General features: G+C 34.7%; 1 protein-coding gene across 11 annotated transcripts in view; it reads left to right on the top strand.

Annotated features, from left to right (window-relative positions):
• ASPH (aspartate beta-hydroxylase) overlaps positions 1-22,728 on the top strand; it is a 120,397-nt gene that overhangs the window by 42,678 nt on the left and 54,991 nt on the right. For 8 of the 11 annotated variants that reach the window (XM_069779405.1, XM_069779410.1, XM_069779406.1 and 5 more), the window contains 10 exons: positions 1,332-1,406; positions 1,898-2,059; positions 3,237-3,296; positions 4,919-4,975; positions 5,492-5,536; positions 6,336-6,371; positions 10,003-10,041; positions 11,376-11,420; positions 12,895-12,942; positions 13,946-13,990. In XM_069779405.1, the coding sequence (XP_069635506.1) occupies positions 1,332-1,406; positions 1,898-2,059; positions 3,237-3,296; positions 4,919-4,975; positions 5,492-5,536; positions 6,336-6,371; positions 10,003-10,041; positions 11,376-11,420; positions 12,895-12,942; positions 13,946-13,990 (612 nt within the window). The remainder of the gene's footprint in view (positions 1-1,331; positions 1,407-1,897; positions 2,060-3,236; positions 3,297-4,918; positions 4,976-5,491; positions 5,537-6,335; positions 6,372-10,002; positions 10,042-11,375; positions 11,421-12,894; positions 12,943-13,945; positions 13,991-22,728) is intronic. The other 3 variants (XM_069779414.1, XM_069779415.1, XM_069779411.1) reach the window with 2 other exon arrangements.

Genomic DNA, 22,728 nt, shown 5'->3' with positions numbered 1-22,728 from the left:
TAACTTTTTATATAAATCACTGACTATGAAAAGTTTGTAATTCAAATGTATAGAAGGCACTCTTGTCAGCTCTCATGTTTACCATTGGAACCATATCACATCAGAATAACTTTCTGCTGATGTACAGTTCTGGTTTTGATACGTATGCAACAGTATACGCAATCAGAATAACAGCAGATTCTCCACCTTAAAAAACCAAGCAAACAAAAAAACCCCAACAATCAACTTCATAAGGTTAATCAAATATTCACTTTTCCACTAAAACCAATAGTATATCATAAATACAGGTTCTACTGTTGAAAAAAAAATGTTTAAACATTTTAAAAGCCCCATAGTATTAGTAAAATTTATTAGGTTTAAGAGGTATTCAAGAAAAAATATTTTTACACATCAGGTTTCAGATATGTGATTTGCATTTTAGTGTTATTCAGAGAGTACATATTTCTTCTTGTTCCTTGAAGAGCCTTATCCTGCTTGATGTTTATGTGAACTTAACAGAATAACCCACAAATGTGGAGCATACAGTCAATAAAATGGATTATAGAGCTTTTTAAAAGACTTGCATTACGTTTCTTAATTTGTCATTTATAAAATACATCAAGTTAAGATGTTGTTTCCTTTTTTTTTTCTTTCTTTTTTTTTTTTTCTTTTTTTTCTTTTGACTGGTACCATTTTGGAGCTTTATTTGAAAAATGCAGCTGTGATTTGGTTTTGTGCTGTTGGGTTTCTCAACACTAATTTCAGGACGTTTATACAAACAAATTCCTGTTATGTCCTGGGCTGGTGAGTTAGATGACAATCACTTGTCCCTGAAGCCAGTTTGTGATTTTATTCTGCTATGAATTGTCAGGAGAAGACCTTGATATTGTAATGTTAGTATGTATTTTCCCTGTTTGTAAAGGCAACAAAACCCTACTTCTGCAAGTGACATTTTGTTGTCAAATATGACATACTAGCGCTGCTGCCTAAATTGTAGGAAAGTAATGGATGAAAGTGTTAGTAAAATAATTACTTAGAAGAGAATTCTTGGTTTGAATAGTTATCTGAAGTATTAATGTTACATGTGCAGAAAATGCAGTGTAGATAAATTCTTCCAATTCATCTTCAGAATGCATCTGATATGATTGATGCAATACTTCCCATACTGGAAAGTAAGCAAAACCAAATTGTTTTTGTGATTGTGAGTTGTAGAGGTTCACCAAGTCAATCTCTACAGAACTTTACAAATTGAATAAGAACTTTATGGAGGCTATTAAAGCTACAAGCTTTGAGCTAATGTTTAGACTTTGCCTTTTGCACTTAACCTTCACTGCAATTTATAATCCTTTTAGAGCACAAGAATGCTGATGTAGAATTGGAAGAGGAAATTCAGTCTGTTCTTCAGGAAGCTCTCCATTCCCAGCCTGGTAATGCATTAACACTTAGAAATCACTGAAGAATTTATAAATACTGCCATAGGCTAGACGAATCTCAGAGTCTGGTTTTGGTATGCACTTAAAGTACTTTTGCTTGCACAAAACTTTCTAATAGGCTAATTTCTCATTTTCAAGAAAATTCAGAAAGTTCAGACACCAAATCCTAAAACTGTGGCCTCTTACCCGGAGGTGTGTGGCAGCAGTAGCTCAAATCAGTCAGCTGACAAAACTTCTTCAAAATACTGCATAGTATGCAAGAATGGGTAAACAGTGATGGCTTTTACTGTGGGCAAAGGCAGCACTGGCAAGTCAGTGCAGATACTTTGGGTTTATACTGCTGGAAGGTTCAGACAAGTCATCTGTCCCTGTCCCCTTTGGGGACTAGTTGAAAAACGCAAAGAGTGTCCTGAGGACTGAATATTTGCTGCTAATAGAATTTACCAAGGAGTATGTATTCTCTAACAATCTGTATTATTGATTAGGAGGGAGACATGAACATGTAGATGAAAGTGTAAATGACCAGTGGCAAGTGAAGGAAGAAATACATGGAGAAACTTTTGAAGCTCCTACAACAGATGACTTGCTCAGAGAATTAGAGAATGAAATGGTAGAAGCATATGAGACACCAGACTCCGTTCAGAAAGGTATCTGAATGACTAAATATATTTAAAATTAAATTTTGCCAAAAATAAGAACAAACGGAAATACGTCTCATTAAAAACTTGACTCGTAGTTTCTACTTGCAATAGAGTCTTAACAAATGTCAACCATAGCAAGTATTATTTAGCAAATAAATATTTTTTTAATCAAAATGGGGTATTTTAATGCCGTGTGTTTTGGAATCCAAGTTATTATATATTATTGTTTAATTACTGCTATATTAGCTATCAACAAAACAAATTAATCTGTCCTCCACATATGCATATCTCCTTCCAATAGAAGGACTTCTATAATATCTGTATGGACTCTGCTTCTGGACTTTCTAGTTTATTAAACTAAATTTAAGAGTTTATTAGCACAGCCTTTTGTAGACAGACTTACTCTCACTCTACTTTCCTTCTAATGTGACTGTCTTAAGAGAATGTTACACATGAACCATATTGCAAGTCTTGCTGAGAACATAATAACGTATAAAGAAGATGCTCATATCCTGCTGCCTTGGGGCATTGACAGGATGACAAAAATTGTTTGTAATCAAAATATTAAAGCAGAGTTATATGATCTAAATCCAATTTAGGGAAAAATATTTCTGAATGCTTTTTATCTGCACTACTGAAAAGTTTACATATATCTTACCTCTTTTTGAAAAATGCATGTAATGGATGTCATCTAAAAGTTTTGATTGCTGGAAGTACATGGGGATTCTTTCGCCACAACTGAAGTAATTCTTTTCAGTCTGGGTCTTATACCTCCTTGTTTCTGTATCTCTTTTATTCATCTACAGTGCAAGTTAAAGTAGGGAACAGAGGAGAAATTAAAATTCTGGTTACTTTAAATCTTTAAAGTTACTATTAAGAAGGCAAAGTGAATATGTTCTACTTTGTTTACATTTACACAGAAATGTCTGTGGAGAGTCATCTTTTTTTGAGCAAGTGTGTATGGAGTTTATGTGTGTATACATATTCTCAGTATTATGTATAAGAATAAAATAAACTGTGCTTTCAATCCATATACATATCTTTCTGTCATTAGAAGAAATTTGCTTAGAATTTCTGCTTAGAAATTTGACTCTATTCTTACATAATATTCTGTTATAGGGTTTGCTGTATCATGTATTGATTTAAAAATTTTAAAATTTGTAAATACGTGTTTGTTTCTCAGATGCTGATCTTTTGGCAGATGATCTTCGAGCAATGGAGCCTGAACCATATGAAGCTCCAGGTAAAATTTTGTTTTTCCAAACTCAATAATATTGATTTTCTGCCTAAATGTAGCAAATTATACAAGAAAGCAAAATAGAAAAGATTAGACTAGTTGAGGAATATATAATTTTGAAAATTTTTTTTTCTCCAAACAACTATTTTTGATTGTCTTGGATATTTTTACTTTGACTGAGATGACTCTATCATATTTGCTATTGCAAATGGTTCTTAAAAAGAACAGATGATAGGTATGGAAACTTTGCTTTCATTGGTGCAAAAACTTAATTTTTACTTTTCTATGTGTTTTTGTCTGTTGTGTATGATTGGGATCTGGATAGGCAAGAGATCTGTGGTTGTACAGTCTAAGAAAGTGAGAATGAGATTTATTGTTTATATTTACTGTCTTCCAGTCTACATTGCTAAGGTTCTTCTAGTCTATTATTCTTGACATTAGTCAGAAACTTGTGTTCTCACATGTAACCTGTCACCTTTCAGAAGCATCCAGTTTGTAACCTTTCCTTTAGGAGTGTTTGTTTCTTTATGGTCGACTATACTATCAGAGAGTGAGTCAGCACCAAAGACTTCATTCTGAAGTATCCTTGCACTGTCTTTCTGCACACCCTAATTCATCTTTAAAGCTTTTTGAAATTTTGCCTGGACTAATCCAATTAGCTTATAGTCATCTTCATATTGCGCTTGATGTCACGTACAACGGCATTAACTCATCTTTCCCATTATGAAGAAACATTAGGTGGATATTACAGTTTCCCTGCTATCTGATAAGTATTTTCTTCTGGATGCTAATACTGTTTGTTTATAATACAGGCAGCCTCTTCCATTTACACTAGACATCAATTTCTGTTTGGACTAGGCTTCTTATCTTTGGCTCAATGTTAGTTCTGGACTTTACAGTCCTGTTCGATGCCAAATATGACAGAAAAATTATTTTATTTGTTTGATATAACTAAAACTGCTTCTTCCTACCTTTGTGGGAGATCACTGCTTTCCAGTTACCAATTTAGAATCCAAGCTGTGATGCTTGCAGAGTAAAAGGATAGTTACTTTACCTACAGTACCATGTGTTGTCAGTTGTAACATAACTGAGTAAATTAATAATGTCACAAAGAATTGTAGCCACAGAGGAAAATAATCCACTTATTTAGCTAGGCAATGAAAAAAAAGTAAATTGCTCTAAATCTGTGATTCTAGAAACAAATGTACATACTTCTCAAGGTCTGATTTCTGGCTCTTATCTTGCCATCTGTAAATCATCACCACTGGTCCTCCTGCACATTAGTAAAGAAGCTACTTTAGAACGTTGAGGATAGGGGAAGATTGCATTTTTAATTCTTATTAGAAGAACTGTTAAAAAACATTGATGGAGACTAATGGCTCTCGTGGATCTAGTTTTCACACAGAGAGTATAACAGAGGACTAGACAAGAGAGTGGCCCGACACCTTCCATTAGATTCCTGTGTGTCAAGTTGCAAGTATCTGTAAGGTTTTAATTTGTCAGTTTTCAACTAAGGAGCTACACTTAGCTATTAACAGACACGGTATGGATGCAAGTTAAAATAATTGAGTATTAAAAATATTTCATATTTTTAATTTTAAATTTTTTTTTTCATATTTAATTTACAGTTTCATATGAACATGATATGGATGTGGAAAAGACAGTAAGTGATCCAGAAGCTCCAGGTTTGTAAATTTTCATGACTTCAGATTATAATATAATCACTTATACTTTTTTAAACATGTTTCAAAGTAATGTGTCATATTGACCATTTCATCACAGTTTTATTTTCAAACAGCTTTTCAGGTAGTTTCATATAAGCCTGGTTTTTGTAGGTGTGTTACCGTTACATTTATGAACACAACACTCCACAAATCCAATCCACAAATACATAAGTAACTTGTTCTGTCAGGAGTCTTCCAGTATAAGCAGTGGATTGTCAAAGACCTACTTGTATTCCTTATTTTAAGCCTAAATACAAATACATATGAACTTATTATATAGTGTGACTTGCAGTGTAGTTCTGGATGTGTTTTACAATGCAGCTGTCACTTTCAAATAAAACATTGTAGTATTAACTCAGTATGTTTAGTTCTGTTATTCTTGAGTGAAATATGTGACTTTTTTAACTTCTCTTGTGCTATCTAGCTGTTGCATGAAAATTTGATTAGAATATAAAATATTAAATATTTTTATTTAAGGTGACTCTGACCTAATGTTAGAAGATGCTATGGAACATTACACAGGTACAGTCCAAAGTCTTAGTTCTTTTGATTGAAGTTTCATTTAAATTTGGCCCCAAACCAAGACCAAAAAAACCAAAAAAAACCAAGAAAACCAACAGTGGAGCTCATAGATAGCATCAGTTCCTTAGTAAGTTATTACATCTATATTTTTATTTACATTTTGAAAAAAATACAAAGACCTACATGAATGTTACTTTTCTGTAATGTCAGCCAAATGCACAGAATAATATTTTGAGGGTTAAATTTCCAGGAGAATGGATGTTTGTATTTTAAATTGCATAGCAGTGTTTCTGTGGATAAAAAAAATAATTTAAATTTGCCAAAGATGTTGAAGTTAGTGGGATAAGTGTCAGAGAAAAAGTAGTATCTTTAATTTTTTTTATTTTTTAAAAAGCAAGCAAGCCATAACAAGCAGGTTACAAAATTTCACTGTAGAAGTTTGCTGTATGTAGAAATGATTTATGAGTATTTCCATTCTGAATTGTAGGTAATTTGTAGATGAGTTCATGAGCTGTATAAGGAGAGTCTACTGTTATGAACTGCATAAGAAAAACCTACTGATACTGCTTTATCTTTTTTAAGTCTATCTTGTGATGCCAGAAAATGATTTAGTTCTTCTCACAGGATCTTTTAGAAATCTTCACCTTTGTTGAACTCTTATTAACTTAACAGTATAAAATACTATAGTTTTGAATATCTTTTTTGTTCTAGATAAACTTGACACTGTATTATTTGTGCGTGTGTATTGTCTTAAAATTCCATGAATTTTCATATTGATTTTTTTTTTTTCTTCAAACAGAGGATAGAGTGCATGGTGATTATAATGAAGACCATGGTATGACAACTGCTATAGATAGTGAAATGACAGTATCAAAGTCTATCATTAATAGGAAATTGAAATTACTTTGTGTTAAAATTTTCAATGCAAGTTCTCAATTAAGGTTTGGGGTTTTTTTATGTTCAAACCCCCTGAGTATGTAAGCAATCAATCGATCTTTAACACTGGAACAAGTGTAGAGCGTGCATATAGGTTATATTCCCATATTGGTCCTTTTTGTTGTACTTTGTGCATATGTGGAATAAGAATGTTGAAGACTTTGCATGCCCTTTTTCTTATGAAACCCTGGCCAAGTCAGCTGTGGTTCATTGCATCTGGATAGCTCAGTGTTACCTTTTCATCTTGTCCGTAACAAGCAGTTCTTTGGAGATTATTCTGTTTTAGTTTGATTTGGTTAATGATTGCTGAGACTGAATCAAAAAATTAATGAGAAGACAACTAGTGGTCAGTCTTGAAACAAAGGTATGTGGTTGTAATTCCTTCTGTGACATCCTTCTAGGGACTATCATACTTCAGAAAAGTTAAGCGTATCTTCAAAGCACTCTTGTTTATTTTCCTTGTTTATGTAACCCAAGCAAAGAACAACAAATCTTAACGTCAAAATATTTGAGACGAAAACCTTGAGGTTCATTCTTCGTCATTAGGAGGGAAATTCTGACATCCACCTTTGGGATAGAAGTCAAAATCCCATTGAAGGATTTTCAGTGGCCCTTAGTCCATGTCTTTCTCAGTCTGCAGAAAAGAATTATTTGCCTGAGCAGTGATGACCTTGATGAAATGTGTTGGCATCAATAGGATGGAAAAGCAAGAGACACCTAGCTTTTCCCCTGGGCTTATTGTTTACTCTCCTTACTTTACAATCAGTTCCTAATCAAGAATCACTCTCTTGCTTCTCACACCTAGATATGAAGGAGAAGTGCAAATTTAATCTTTACTTTTCATGCTCCTTCATATGTAGTGGTGACAGGAACAGAGAACACTTCCACAGTCCCTAGGGGAAGAATCATCTATACCTGCTTTAGGAGTGGAGATGATCATGGAGGTTCCCAAAGTAATTTGCATCAGTTTTTCATGGAGTCCGTTCCAAAACCATTTCATATTCTGCAGTCTCTTCTGGCGCCCTGGCACAATAACAGTTAATAACTCTATTTTGTGATTAATCTGTGCTTTGACAAGCAGTGGTTTCATGTGTGATTGCTACTGTGTGCTGCAATGAGAGTTTTAAATAGTATCAAATAAATCAGATTTAGGTTTTTTCCTACTCTTTCTTTACTATTCTAAATCCTCTGATTAGGCTGATGAAGAGAATAGAAAGTTCCATTCTTTTTCTCAAAAGAAAATTCCAAGGTAGGACGTGTTTGTCAAAAAATTATTATTCTTGGCTACTAAATTGCTGGGCTTTTTTATGTAGTGAATTGTGCCTGCAGTTCAACATAATCTGTGACAAACTGCTTTTCTCTTGATAAAAGTTCGCCTTTTCACAACAGAATTTTGTCTTGCTTCCAAGTTCTCCCTTCGAGATGTTCTGGTCGTGAGAGAAAGCACAATGTTTCCTTTGTACTTTTTAGAGGAATTTAATTTGAAAGCTCCAGCTGGGAGCAGTGTAGAAGAAAAAGACCAATCGGGTGAGGCATTGAGCGTTCCTGACATTTGCAAGACTTGACTGATTCTGCCCCCCACCTCCCACCCCAATGTCCATCTGCCGCCTCCATCTTGAAAGTTATGTGAAGTTACAAAGTTATTTAGAATGTCACTTTTTGTTCCAAGGGCAGACCTGTGTACAGGCACCCTTATTTCCAGGCACTCATCAGTGTCTCAGAAATAACCAGAGAAAATAATCAGAAATTGTTATCAGGATCCCTAGAAAAGATGAGAGACACCACACTCAGTCCTATAAGCTCATCTTATGTTGTCAGTCCTTTAAGGTTTGAGCTAACCAGCCAACCATGGATGTCTCTGAAGATGTGCTGAAAGATGTGAGGCCATCATTCTGTGATACACCATTTTTTCCTTCTGAGTTCAGTCTGCCCAGTTTCAGGTCATGGGAGTTGTAGTTGTTCATGAATATGTGCTAGACACCATTTTAGCAGTTGTAGTACCTAGTTTTCATCCCTGTTGTCTCCTGGACCATCTTTCTTGTACCTTTTGACATGTTTTTGGTTGGATCGAAAATGAAACAGATTTGCTCTTTTTCTGGAGAAGACAGTTTTTAGCACCTGTTTTCTAAAGTCAAAGAAGGGGTGGAGGCCATCATGGAGACCTAAAATTCTTTCTCTCAAATGTAAAGCTTGTAGTTTTGACATTAGCTCCAAAACTAAAGTTCACATCCACAAGAAGATTCACTTTAAAGTTTCAGGTGCAAATGTCTGAGAAATCAGCAGAAGTATAAGCTTCGCTATTCTGGAGTCAATGTATCTTCTCCATCTCTATCAGATGCGTTTCTCCTCTTCTGGCAGACTCTCTGATGTAATATTTTCTCCAATCCTGGTGCTTTCTAGATTTCTCAGAAAGCTGAGAGGGCAGTGCCAAGATGGTTGGTTGGCCAGAGCAGTTCAGTTTCTTTTCTGACTCTTTGTATGACGTGGTTCTTAATCAGATCAGTGACCAGCTCTAGTAGGACTGCAGTTCCTGTAATCACTACTACCTTGCATGGAGTTGGGAGAAACTGAAGGCCTATGGTAGGCTGCACCTACTTTGTGTGTCTAGCGTATTGAAAGGAATCGTTTCTTCCTACCTTCTGCAGTTATTGCTAATGCAAAAAGTTCTTTAGTTGAAATGAGTGTATGTGCCCACAGTGAAGTGTGTAAATAGATTGATCATGTAACTTGGAACACAGGAGCTCAGTTATTGTACACAATATTCAGTAGTTTTATGAAGAGTTTTATAGTTTGTAGCAGTGAAACTAGAGAAAGAAGGCAAGTTTGAGATTTTCATTAGAAATGAAGAGTTCTGGATTTTTTTTTTAAGAATATGCTGTAAGAACTTTTTTTTTTTAAAGGGATGGAGGGGGAGCCAAGTGACTATTAGTGCCTTTTAAGATAAAACAATAGTAGAAAGATTTTATTTTTTACAAAAAATCTTATGTAAATAACCTTTTTCTGATGAAGGTTAGTACCTGTTAAGATAATGAAATTATCCAAAACACTAGATAAACATTGAACTTCTTTAGTTCTAAAATTTACAGTAAATGTATATTGAAAATTCAGACAATTGGTGGATAGCATTTTGTCTGTTTTTAGACATTATCGAAAGTAAAATAAAATATTTCGTCTTCAGCATTACAAAAACTAGACTGGCTTTTTACTCAAAGATTAGGAGTAGGTGAATTATAACAATTGTACAGAATGATAGCTTTATTGTTGTCATTGTTTTCAGTATTTCATATGTGTAGCTAGAAATGCTTGAAATTTCTGTGTTATGTTTATATTTGGTATTTGGGTTTTGTGTACAATTTCTACTACAAGCTCCAGAAAGGGTTGACATATCTATTCAGGCCCCAAAACTAGAGAAAATCTTTGAGAACTTTACATTTATCAGTAAAGAAATGAACTGGATGCTCAACAACCAAATTTTTAGGATACTTTATGCATATCAACCACCCAGGAACTTTATTTTTCTTTCCTTTCAGAACCAAAACATGAAAAGAAGACTGAGACTCAAGATACAGGTATATACGTGTATATATTAAAAAATGTGTATAGATGTGTGTGTGTGTGTGTGTATGTATATGTGTGTGGGTCGAGTGTGTGTATACTCCCACACACATCCCACCATGTATATATATTTTTATATATGGAGCATATTAGAAAAATCTTTGTTTCATATGTAATTAAAGTAGAAATACCTCTAAAATAAACGTATTGGAATATAAATGATTTTCAGAATCGGAGAAATATTTTAGTCAAGTTAGCATAAAAGTCATTAACTTAATCTTGTATTTCTATATATTGAAATATGTAATCTTCATACATGTGTGTGATCTTCAATCATGATATGTGGCCAGTTATGGCAAAGGTTCATTACTGTCTGTGTAGTTATAAAATTAGGTTTTTGACTATGAACTGAGACATCTTCTTTTAATATACCATCCTTGAGTATTCATCTTTAAGGTCTCAAGTGATACAAAGTGGGGGGTGTGAGGCTTTTTATGGACATTTGGAACACAGTAGTTCAGCATAGACACTCAGCCTGCTGCCTACCATGAGCCTTGCTCATAACCTTTTAACCAGTGCTTAAGATCATTCAAAACTTACAGGCTGCCAATACTAGCTCTTCTTTGATGCATACTTTTTGCTAGTGCCTTTGTCTAATTAGCAGAAGCAATTAAAATATTATTTGTCTGCAGTGCTCTCTCTGGGTCCTATATACTTTGTTGTCTTGAAGTACCAGCTTTTTTGAGAGTCATCTCAGACAGCTGATTGAAAAAGGCACAATTGTTTAATTTAGAATGAAGTCAAGAAATTCTCTAGTGTAAATAAATTGTAAGTATCTGGTTTGTCACCTTTGTGATCATAAGCTTAAGAGGACAGTCAAATGAGTTAAAAGGTGCCATATTCAAAGAAAATAAAAATAATTTATTTTTATGTGGAATCCATAATTTAAGTTGAAGTACTTGCTCATTGTCCTTCAGGAAGGAAAGTAAGACTCACCAAGGAGTTGCATGTTTATCCAAATAAAAAGACTTCTAAAGTAAAAGTGTATAGGTTTTTTAGCTTGGTTGGTTGGGTTTTAATATGTCTAGCAGTTGGAATTGATGCTGCAAAAGATGAAAGTGGGAGTACTGATTATGCTTAGAATAATGAATACAACAGTTCTTTAGTGAAACAGGGAAGAATTAATTTCTTTTTTTCCCCCTCAAATTCATCAAAGTTTCTGTTTGTCTATAGCAGTTTACTGCTCAGAATTAAACATGTCTGTTTGCTGTGTTCTTTTATGTCATATGTAAGTTTCATCAGTTGAGGGCTTGACTTCATTATTGCTGTGAATTGAATGTTTTCTTAGCTGTTGAGGACCTTCTGGAGGAAGTGAATGAAGCCACAGAGCCAGGTACATATTTCGTAATTGTGATCTTAAAGTGTTTTGATGAAATACATGCATTTTGAAATCTGATGGAGGTATAAGTTTTTATAGCTTGTGAAAGGAAACATTTTTTCCATTCTTCCATTTATGTCTGTTAATATAATTAAAAAAACCAAACAGACGAAATACAAAGCAGATAAATGTGCTGTATAGAATCATAGAATGGTTTGGGTTGGAAGGGTCACTTAAAAGATCATCTGGTCCAACTCCCCTGCCACGGGCAGGGACATCAGCTTGCTCAAAGCCCCATCCAACCTGACTTTGAACACTTCCAATGATGGGGCATCCACTACTGCTCTGGGCAACCTGTTTCAGTGTCTCACCACCCTCACTGTGAAAAATTTCTTCTTATGTCCAATCTAAATCCACCCACTTTCACTTTAAAACCAATGCCCCTTGTCCTGTTGCTACAGGCCTCGGTTAAAAAGTCTCTCTCTATCTTTCTTATAAGCCCTCTTTATATACTGAAAGGCTGCAATAAGGTCTCCCTGGAGTCTTCTCTTCTCCAAGCTGAACAACCCCAACTCTCTCAGCCTTTCTTCATAGGAGAGGTGTTCCAGCCCTCTGATCATTATTGTGGCCCTCCTCTGGCCCGGTTCTGACAGGTCCATGTCTGTCTTGTACTAAAACTCCATGCTGGATGCAGTACTCCAGCAGTACTCCACGTGGGGTCTCACCAGAGCAGAGCAGAGGGGCAGAATCACTTCCCTCAACCTGCTGGCCACGCTTCTTTTGATGCAGTCCAGGATACAGTTGGCTTGCTGGGCTGCGAGCACACCTTGTTGGCTCAAGTCCAGTTTTCCATCCGCCAGGATACCCAAGTCCTCTACAGGGCTGCTCTTAAGCCATTCATCCCCTAGCCTGTATTGTTATCGGGGATTACTCACAGTACTACTCAAAAAGGTTAAGTTGTAAATTTTTGTTCATTGTGTTGGCATCAGGGAATTTTAAATGAGTAGTGGGTCAAATGTGATTTGAATATTTGCTCTAAGAAGTTAAAAATATCATTAAGCAAGATTTTTTTCAAACATGACGTTAATTCAGTCAGCTAGAGCAAATTATCTAAGCAGTTTAGTCTGAGCACAGTGTGTAGGATTTGATGCGATATTTATTTAGGTTTTCCATTTGAAAAATGTGTTCTAGTATAATTAAATAGGGAAACAAACAACAATGTTTCACACAAACAACAATTGTAACCAAAATCGCTTTTGGGGGGTGTAATAGGAATGGAAGTCAATAACAAAGAGGAGCTAAACTTTTGGACACTGAATGCATTCGGTACCTTTATTTTTACTCTTAAGTTAACCTAATTGGTTGTTCTGCAGTTTAAGTCTTCCTTTTTGTTTGATACTAATTTGATTTGGTGGCTGATGGGGAATAAAAACAAAATTGTTAACACACTGTGTGTAACTTTCAACACTTATTTTGTTTGTAATGGTAGAAAGCAAGCATACAGAAGATGTTGTGGCCACTGAACCAGAGGAATCAGGTTTGTATATTATCTTTTGCATGAGTTTGCTACTTAAAAAAAAAAAAAAAAAAAAAATTGAGAATGATAAATACCATGGAATAGAATACTATGCTGCAATAAAAATACATTTATAAGTTTTTCTGCAGCTTTTTTCTTTTAAGGACAAACATAACTGTGTTGTTGGAATCTAGCATCTTGGGATTTTTAATGACAATATTTTAATGGCTTACAGAGCACTCTTCAGTTTTAGAAGTTGAGAGTGCTTCCAGTTCAGAAAAATTTACATTGATAAAAATGGCCATATTAGGTCATACGAAGCTGAAGATTTCTTTGCTATGCTCTGTTTCCCACCAGCCAGTCAGTAGCGTGTACTCAGGAAAGAGAGTATATGTAAGAAATAAAGTGGAGTGTCTCCCCATCTTTGAGCACTTTATTTATAGGCTTCCCGAGTCAGAGAATATATCTCCCTCACTTTGATGATTCTTATTGTCTACAGCCAGCATCCTGGCTATTATGAATTCTTTTCTGGTGAGCCTGACTCCTTCCATGCATGAACAGGGAGCTATGTGCAGCCTTCAGTCTATTAGCAGTGTAATAGTGCTCGGTGACATGTGACGTCTATTTAAACATACATACAGAATTAAAAAGACCTGAATTTTGAAGTCAAATATTTCACAGTTGCAGCTGGGAACATAATAAGTATAAGAATGTTTTCTAAGTCCATACTGTAGTAGCATGTGAAACTGTGGCAAGTTTGTGCTTCGGATAGTGTAGTTTCAGAATTCTGATATATCATTTTTGAAACTGTGCAGTCCTGCAATTTACTCATTGGTCTACTTAAGTATTAATCTTTCCTCTGGAAAAATTCAGCTGAGGAAAATTTGCATCCCACTTCTGCAAAAATAGTATTACAGGGTAGTTTTGATAGGTCACTGGTTGAGCATAAGGGAAAAAATGCAGCCTTTTGTAGATACTTAGAGAAGCGTCCAGTTTGAATTGTTTGTATACTTTTGACTTGCAGAAATGCCTGTTCAAGATGAGGATTATTCAAATGATGATCTAGTGGGTAAGTTAATTTTAAGTGCTTGGTTTTTTTCCCCCCAAAATGAAGCTATAGCTACATGGAAAGTTTGTAAACAAATTACTTTGTGGAGAGGAGTGAAGGGTTATCAGTATTGTCATTTAAAGTTCCTTCCTGTTTTTGAAGTAATAATTTTTATCTTGTACTGGATAAATGCTAGTAATAGTTACTGGGTTATATGGAAGCATTCCAAGTAAAACTGTGAGTAGTTTTAATTTACAATTTAACTTTTAATGGTTCAGACAGAGCTAGATACTTTTGCTCTAAAGGGAAGTATAAAAATTTCAGGGCTCAAAATATGTGTGTACTTCCTTTCCAGAGTAACTGTTCCTGGGTCGTGATACTGTCACTTCTCTGTGTATCAGTCAGATCTAATGGAGTCCAACTGCGCCACATTATTTGGGCACTGATCTGAAAACAGGACTGTTTTGTCATGCCATCACATTTTTCTTGACATAACTGATTTTAAGAACAAGAGCACTTCCAGCTCTTCCATCTGTTGCCTGACAGTAGTAAACATAGATTTTACCAAAACCATTTTTAGAGTAGCTTCTAAATTTGAACACTATATATTGTTAGATTTCATCTGCTTTTTTGAGTTAATTATTACAAATTGCTAGTTTGTTCTTCGTAATGAAGTAGTTGTGTTGAGTGAAACACCGAGTTGTATCTCTGGGCCTTAAATCACAGAAGCTGCAATCCAACAGCCCTGACAGCATTATTTCTGTTTTGTTCTGATTAGCCTGAGCACCTTTCTGGCTTAGTTAATCTTTGCAATATGCAGAAGCTCTTGTGTGGTGTGGTGCCCAGGGGTTTTGCTTTTCTTTGTGGGAAGGGTAACTCGTATTTTGTTCCTGGGTATGCCAAAAGTAGACAGAGAAGTGAAAAAACGTAGGAGGCCTTTGTGGTTGCCCAGTTCAGATTGGAGGCATGGTTTAGTTCATGTTTTAATTTACATGCTGAACCTTAACTGAGGTGATTTGAAGTGCTCATATCAATATGTAACTGTGTTGTCTGTGAGGTCTTTATAACCTATTTATCATAACAGCCACATGGTGTGTTGAAATGTTTGAAGGCATAGGTATTCAGTAATAGGTGCCTTATCTAAAAATGGTTTGTTTCATAATGAATATGAAATATTTTTAACCAAAGCTTATAATCAGTGCAGGAACAAGAAGTAGTTACCTTTGACAGCATAGGTGAGATGTTCAGCAAGGGTAGTGTTCAGTTGGTTTGTTGTGCTTTAAGTTGGAATTGTAGAAGAAGAAAAGATGTTTTCTCTCAGAAAATGTTGCTGCTTAAAGTTAAAATAACAAAAAGGCCCTTACAGGACTATTGCAAAATTTCAACAGTAGGTAATTCCACTGCAGCGTCAGTGGTATTGATATGAGGATATTGAGGTGATCGCTTGCCATATATACTATTTTAAAACTAAATTCAGAATCCAAGTATCAGCTTGAAATCTTTAATTTTTGTTTTTGTGACCCATTTCTATCACTTTTTGTGCTGTAATTTATGGCTCAGTCTTGCAGCAGTAAATGAATTTCCTACCTTCACCAAAAAAACCCAATCTAACATGTATTGTACAGCAGTGGATGGTTTTCCAAATATTCCATTTAGAATCATAGAATCATTTAGGTTGGAAAAGACCTTTAAGATAGTCAAGTTCAACTGTAAACCTAACAGTGCCAAGTCCACTGCTAAACCATGTCCCTAAGCACCATGTCTACATGCCTTTTAAATACCTCCAGGGTTGGTGACTCAACTGCTTCCCTGGGCAGCCTGTTCCAGTGCCTGTCAACCCTTTCGGTGAAGACATTCTTCCTAATATCCAATCTAAACCTCCCCTGCCACAACCTGAGGCCATTTCCTCTCGTCCTATTGCTTGTTACCTGGGAGAAGAGACCAACACCCACCTGGCTACAACCTCCTTTCGGGGAGTTGTAGAGAGCGATGAGGTCTCCCCTCAGCCTCCTTTTCTCCAGGCTAAACAACCCCAGTTCCCTCAGCTGCTCCTCATAGGACTTGTTCTCTAGACCCTTCACCAGCTTTGTTGCCCTCCTCTGGACATTCTCCAGCATCTCGGTGTCTTCCTTGTAGTGAGTGGCCCAAAACTGAACACAGTATTCAAGGTGCGGTCTCACTAGTGCCGAGTACAGGGGGATAATCACTCCTTTAATTGCAGATGGACTTTCAAGTAAGATGGTGGAATTGAGCGTAGTTGTCCACTCTCCTTTTATTGTATTGTGATACAAAGAGAGTCTTCACTGTTTTGAAACCCTGTTAGAATAAAAAAATAAATTGTTTTACTCTGAAATAGTATGTATTTCTGATCCTTCCAAAAGGTTTTTTGGATTTATTTTTATTACCTTCAGTTGTTTTCAAAACTAGTGCAACACGCTTTTTAAACCATGATATTAGGCGTAGGTCTATCCTGGTATATCTTGTGGAAATAGATAATAATAGCAGCACTGGAAGGAGTGAATATTTTCTTTTTCCCTTCAAAGGAGAAAGTGAGACAAACAAACTCCGTTTATTCAGTTATTAAACACACAAGTAACTATTGCATGTAGTACCATGTACATGATTCTTCGTTTAGGAAGTAGATCAGCACAAAATCTACAACAATGTACCAACATACTTAAGAATCTTTAGTAATTTGTGTAGTTATGTGGGAATCACTTTGACGGCAGAAGAATCGTTGTTTATTAGTTTTTGTAAAAAGCTTATGGTTTCAGCACATAAAGTAGAATTCAAATAGCATCTCTGAAAATTGAGAAAAGAAAAAAAGACATAAGTAAACTACTGACCAGGAATAAAAATTTTATTACTATTAAATTACTATTTTTTCCTACTATTAAGTATGTTTACCTGCCTTTTAAGATGTGAAAATTTCAGTTTGAAGGTAACATTATTCTCACATTTTCCTCTTAGAATATGAAATTCATATTTACCAGGGATTTTTATTATTATTATTATTATTATTATTATTATTCGTGATGGAGCATTCAGTATGGTTTTTTTTGTTGTTGTAGCCAGAAGTCTTTTCTTCTTTTGTCATGTGATTTCATTTCATCAGGTATTCAAAGCTAGTATTTCCTGTTATTTCAGCAATAATATTAAAGTTCACTGTACTAGAGACAGTCAAGAACTCTCTTCTGAATGAAGAACACCTTTATGCATATATGCGCTCTTTACATATATGAAAGTTGTATCTATTTATGTAATAAACATAACTTAAGGCAGTGTAAAAGATACTATGAAATATCACTATAGAGTCCTTATTTGTCGGCAGTATAAATTCAGGCAACTTCATCTGAAGCATGGTGGCACCAGTTTGTATCAGATTAGGAGCAGTTGTTTGATTTTTATCTGAAATATAGGAACTTATTTGTTTTGGAAAGAAAACAGGAGATAGTTCAGAGGATGAATTTAGCTGTGAGGAACATTCTTACATCACCAGTGAAGAGATCAGGTGTGGGTTTTGAATATGCTGAAGTGCAAGTCAGAAGTTTTTGCTGACTTCAGGGCATATCACAAAAAAAAATACTAGGCAACTGCATCTTGAGGTATCTGTAGGTACTATTTCCCAGTTCTCTAAGTTTACTTCTAAAATTATTACCAAGATTGCTTTCCAGCAGTAGGCTATCTTAACTGCAGTTACAGCCCGTATTTTTGAAAACTAATGCACTTCAGTGGTATGGTAGGCCAGCTTGAAATATTACTGATTTTGGATTTTTGGCTAATCCTATTTTACACTGGCACATAAATTGCAGTGGTTGTTATAGAATGGTACTTGCTGGAGACATATTTTAAGGAAGAATATTACAGTTTTGGGGATACCTTTACTCTGTGTATTTGGATTTTGATCCCCCTTGTATATGTTCAGATTTAAAATATCTAAGGGTTCTTCCCCGCCCCCCCTTTCATCTTGTATCCTTGACATTTTTATAACCCTATATTTATTTATCAACTGCTGAAATCCCTTATGTGTAGAGAAGTTTCCACTTTACAACTTTGACCCTTCCTCATTCCCTGGCTCCTCTTTTCCAATTGTAAGTGTCCTTGATTTAAAAAAAAAAAAAAAAAAAAAAGTTTTAATGTATTTGTGACATGGCCTAGATTTCCTTTACAAGGTAAATGAAGTGCCATATGCTGAGAAAAAATTTACTGCTTAAGTAAATATTTAAAAGTTTATATTTCCCACTTTATACAGCAACTTTGTGTATATTAATTATGGTAGCTCCTAGAAATGATAGCGCTCTCAAATTAACTAGTCTGATACAAAGTTGCATTTTTTAGCATTGAAGATTTTTTGTTGTTGTTGTTTTAGAGTAAGTTGTGTTTTGGTTGGTCCTTTAATATAGATTTCCCCTTATTTTTTCAGATACTTAAAGCTTCAAAAGAAAAGTCCCTACATCAGGAGGACCAGCCCTAACCATACGCTACAAAAGGGGAGCAGATGGTTGTAATAGTTCTTATGATGTAATTACCAAGCAGTTCAGGGTTTGGGGAACGAACACTAAGATATTGTAAATGGGTTGTAGCCAACTGTCATTTTAGTAAGATTTTTTTAACACTAGGATGTTTAATTTACATTCCTGTCTCATTTTTTTTTTCTTGGTCAAGTTTAGTGAATTCATTATTTTTCTTCTGTGTTTGTGACAGAGTTGCAACTTTGAGCTGCATTTCATATGTGCTGTTCAAACAATTGTTAATATTCTATTTATAACGTAGCAGCAAGTACATTTTTTCAGATTTTAATATATATCTTTTGTTGTGGATTCATACAGTATGTACAGAGCAGTTTGGTCAAATGAAACGTATAATACTATGAATTTTTAAATGTTTTATAACTGCTGATATAGCATACAGCCGAACTGCATTTTATTGAAAACACTAATCAGGCACACACTATGCTGTGAAGGTTGACTTCTATCTCTTTGCACTGATGTTATGTCAACAGTTACACTACATGAATTTCAGGTGATTTTTAAAATAGTCTAACAAGGTACAAAATGTTTATGTTTAATTCATACTAGTAAAAGGGCAGATTACTTTTTTCAGAAACCCTTTATGTGTGAATTAGAACTTTTTATTTAAGTACATTTGATTTGTAAAGCAAAAATGTCTAGAAACTACGTAATAGCCTGGCAGGAGTCAGTGTAGATTGCAACAAAACTGAGTTGCTGGAATTGGGTTGAGTTCAGTGAAATTCTTCTGTTTTGCCCACCAACCTAATGATCTCAAAGCTGGATTTAGTAAGCTTTATATTCAGTGAAGTATTTAAAAAGTCAAATTTGCGTAAATACTTGGCTTGTAAATTTTATTTAAAGAAAAAAAAGAAAAAAGCTTTGGAAATTCAACCTCAAGAAAAATAGGATATCAAAATTTAAGACCTACAATCGTTAATGCTCTTGTAAATGGTACGTCTGAAATTTAGACTTCAAGTGATTTAGAATTTTAATATAACAGGTGTACTTTTTACCTGTTCTGTGCTGCTGTTCCACAATTACGAAGACATATTTTATTCTTTGGCATTTTGCATGTGTTACTTTTTGGCTCAGGAATAATTGCTGTGGTTTTAGGAAATTGCCAAGGCTGATACAGGAGCTTAGAAGAAATAAAATAAGATAAATTTTTAAGAAGAGAAATCAATTTGGTAACCCGAACAGTGGTTGCCTTTTGGTTGACTGGGAGATTTTAAATTTCTATAACACTGTTTTCAAGTCAGGTTTTTACTTGCTTACATTTACAGTGAAAGGGGCTTCATATATGCGTGCTTATTTTTGTTTGGGATTTCAGTAAGACTCCACATCAGTGAGTGTTAAATCTGATCAACAAACACAGATGTCCCAAAGTAATTTCTTTAGACTTTTCAGGAAAGCAATAATATTATTAGACTGTGATGTGGTTTGGGATGGGATATTCTAGTAAAATTACCTGTGATTGTGAATTGCAGAGCAATAATTTTTACAAAGCCATATTTTGTGAAGAAGCTTGGGAGTAATTTAGAATGGTGAATGGATTACTTTTTATATAACAGTGGCAGCCTATTTGTAGAATTATGGGACTGTGAGAGTATATTATGCTGTGATCAAATTTTAAGTATTTTGTAACTGGGTATGTGATTTTATGTGCTTCATGTTTACAAAAATATGCCAAGCTGAGCAAGGACAAGCAGACTATTAAAAAAATGTATATTTAATCTGTTTTAATGTTTGGCTGCAATAAAACACAGAAGAATATCTTTGTCTTTCTAGTGTCATTATTTTTTCCAAAACGTGGTAGATATTAACTGTGTGGAAAAATATTTGCCTCAGCTACTAATTGATATTATTTTTTAAAGTAATAATTTTGAAAGTTTATATTTGGAAGAATTATTTACAAGGAGGAAGAAATATAGCAAGTAGAAGTAATTTTTATTCCTGGATGGTATTATGTGAAGGAAATGGGTATTACTCAGGTCTGCATCTTCTATAATTGTGTTGTGTTTCTTCTTTTGGAGTATTAGCTATTCTGTAGCCAGTTTGGCCTGAATTTTGCCCATGATACATTATTTCTATTTGTAACTTAAAATGGATGAGAGAGCATTCTTCAACAAACACGAATGTGTGTGGGAGGTATGATACCTGCTTTTCATAGAGAAATATTCTAGGTTATGGTCCATAGTTTAAATCGGAAAACTGGCAAGGGTGTTGTGTCTGTGCAGTTCTGTTTGAAAAGAAAAATCTTTCTTGATCTTTTCAGTTTTCAAACACCTCTATTTTTTTATGGTGAAATATTGCTGAATAAAGAAGTGTAGTTTACGAAAAAGTCAAAAGATTACATCTTTTTTTATATTTTCACATTGCTACATTGCTTCTTGCTATATCTCAGTGAATCTAAGAAAGCTTGGATTCAGTGGCTTTTTTGGAAATCACAGGAAGAAATACCAATAAGGAAAGCAAAGTTTAAATAAGAGAAGGATACTAAAGTTTTATTTTAATATTGAAAATTTACTACAATTTTAATTGACTTTTTCACATTCTTAGTAATTGAAAAGGTAAATCATGATACTTCTTTCTAAGAAGTAAAGTAAACAGATAAGAGTGAACATAGGAAAGATACTGAAAAATGTCATGTTTTTTACTGAATATCATTGTGTGATTTTTTTAAGTGTGTCAAAAATTATGTATATGTAGATAAATTGTATGTTTGTAGTGTTGATTGGGATTCATGTTAAATCTACAGGGTCTGAAATACATTTCAGTTGTGACTTGGGTCATTGTCACATACACTCACAAATATTTAGACATACAGTAATATGAAAAAAATTTATTCTTTCTGTTAGAAACTTTCTTGGGGATACTTGGTGCATACATCACACAGTGATAGCAGTCTTAGCCTGTGGAGATTGGTTTAAACAGTTTTGTCTATGATTTTTTATCTAGATTTGTTTTGCTGGAAACAGAGAAATTGAGTAAAGGATGAGAGTGGTTTGAAGAGCTAAGAAAATTTTTTGTTTCAGCTATATTTGGGTTAAGTTGATGACAAAATAGTCTCAGGATTTACTATCATATCCCTGTCCTTGAGACAGCACACTGTTAAACCTTTGTCAGAAGTAGCATAATTGAAACCATTTGCACCATCAAAGTAAGCTAGGGATCAGTGTGCAGGGAACAAAGCAGTATGTGCTGAATATGATGCTGAAGTGCATTCTTAGTTAAGTATGGTGAGAGCTGGGAGAAACAAGACCTTCAGAGCTAAGAAGATCAAGTTTTGATGAATTTCAAAAGCAGCTACCTAGGAGAAGCTGGAGCATTTAAAGATCATTGGAGAGGTTTTGGTGAATTCAGTGGCAGCTAATTTAGCAGAACGCAGGTTGAAAAAAGTCTGGGAGAGGATTTGGAGAACTGATCCTAGTACATAAATGGGTATAGACAACTGTACGTTATATGTTGCATGAGCCTCAGTAATAAAGAAGTGTTAAGCTGGGCAAGAAATGGGAGGCAGGAGCAGGCTTTAGAGTGATGAGCTCATACCTTGTTCTTCCTGTGATGGAAAAGAAGTTGCAGAAATAACATGAATGTCCAAGATGGGTTGAAGAGGGTCACTGAATGACCGAGAGGGAATTCAAGAGAAGGAGTCAGGTGAGAATATCAGTGTTGCTGATAAGGGAAAAGATACAGGGAAAATGGGTGGCTAAGTAGCATGCTGTATCATGGGATGTAGCATGATGTATCATGCAGGACTCATTTACTGTCCTGTAATGAGTTGTTCATGTGCTTTGAGTTGATAAAAATAGTAGAAATATGAGTATATAAACTATTCTGTGTCACATCTGGAGCTGCTTTTATTGCTTTTTTTAAAATACAGTATTTCTGATGACATACAAATAGACATGACCATTTTATTTATTGTGTGGTATGTGAAAAAAAACAAACCATAAAAGCCAGCATTTTAGCAAGTACTGAACAATGCTTTCATTAATACACCGTTATAGTAATAATATTCCTTCTCCAAGTTATCCCACAGTATGTAACTGACTCTATAGATCTTGTTGTCATTCCTTTCAATTTACTTGACAATCTGGATTTTATGATGTACTTGAAGAGGTGAATGACTTTCAATGTGACCATATTTATTTAATTTACCATATCATAATCAAGTTAATAGTCATTCTGCTTTGTGCTGAATATAAAAATCAGAGTTGTACTGTCTGAACGTTCAGTAATAGCAGT

Source organism: Haliaeetus albicilla, chromosome 3 (assembly GCF_947461875.1).
Source record: "Haliaeetus albicilla chromosome 3, bHalAlb1.1, whole genome shotgun sequence".
Lineage (NCBI taxonomy): Eukaryota > Metazoa > Chordata > Aves > Accipitriformes > Accipitridae > Haliaeetus > Haliaeetus albicilla.
Note: the sequence above shows the minus strand (reverse complement) of the source record. Positions and strands in the feature narration are given on the sequence as shown.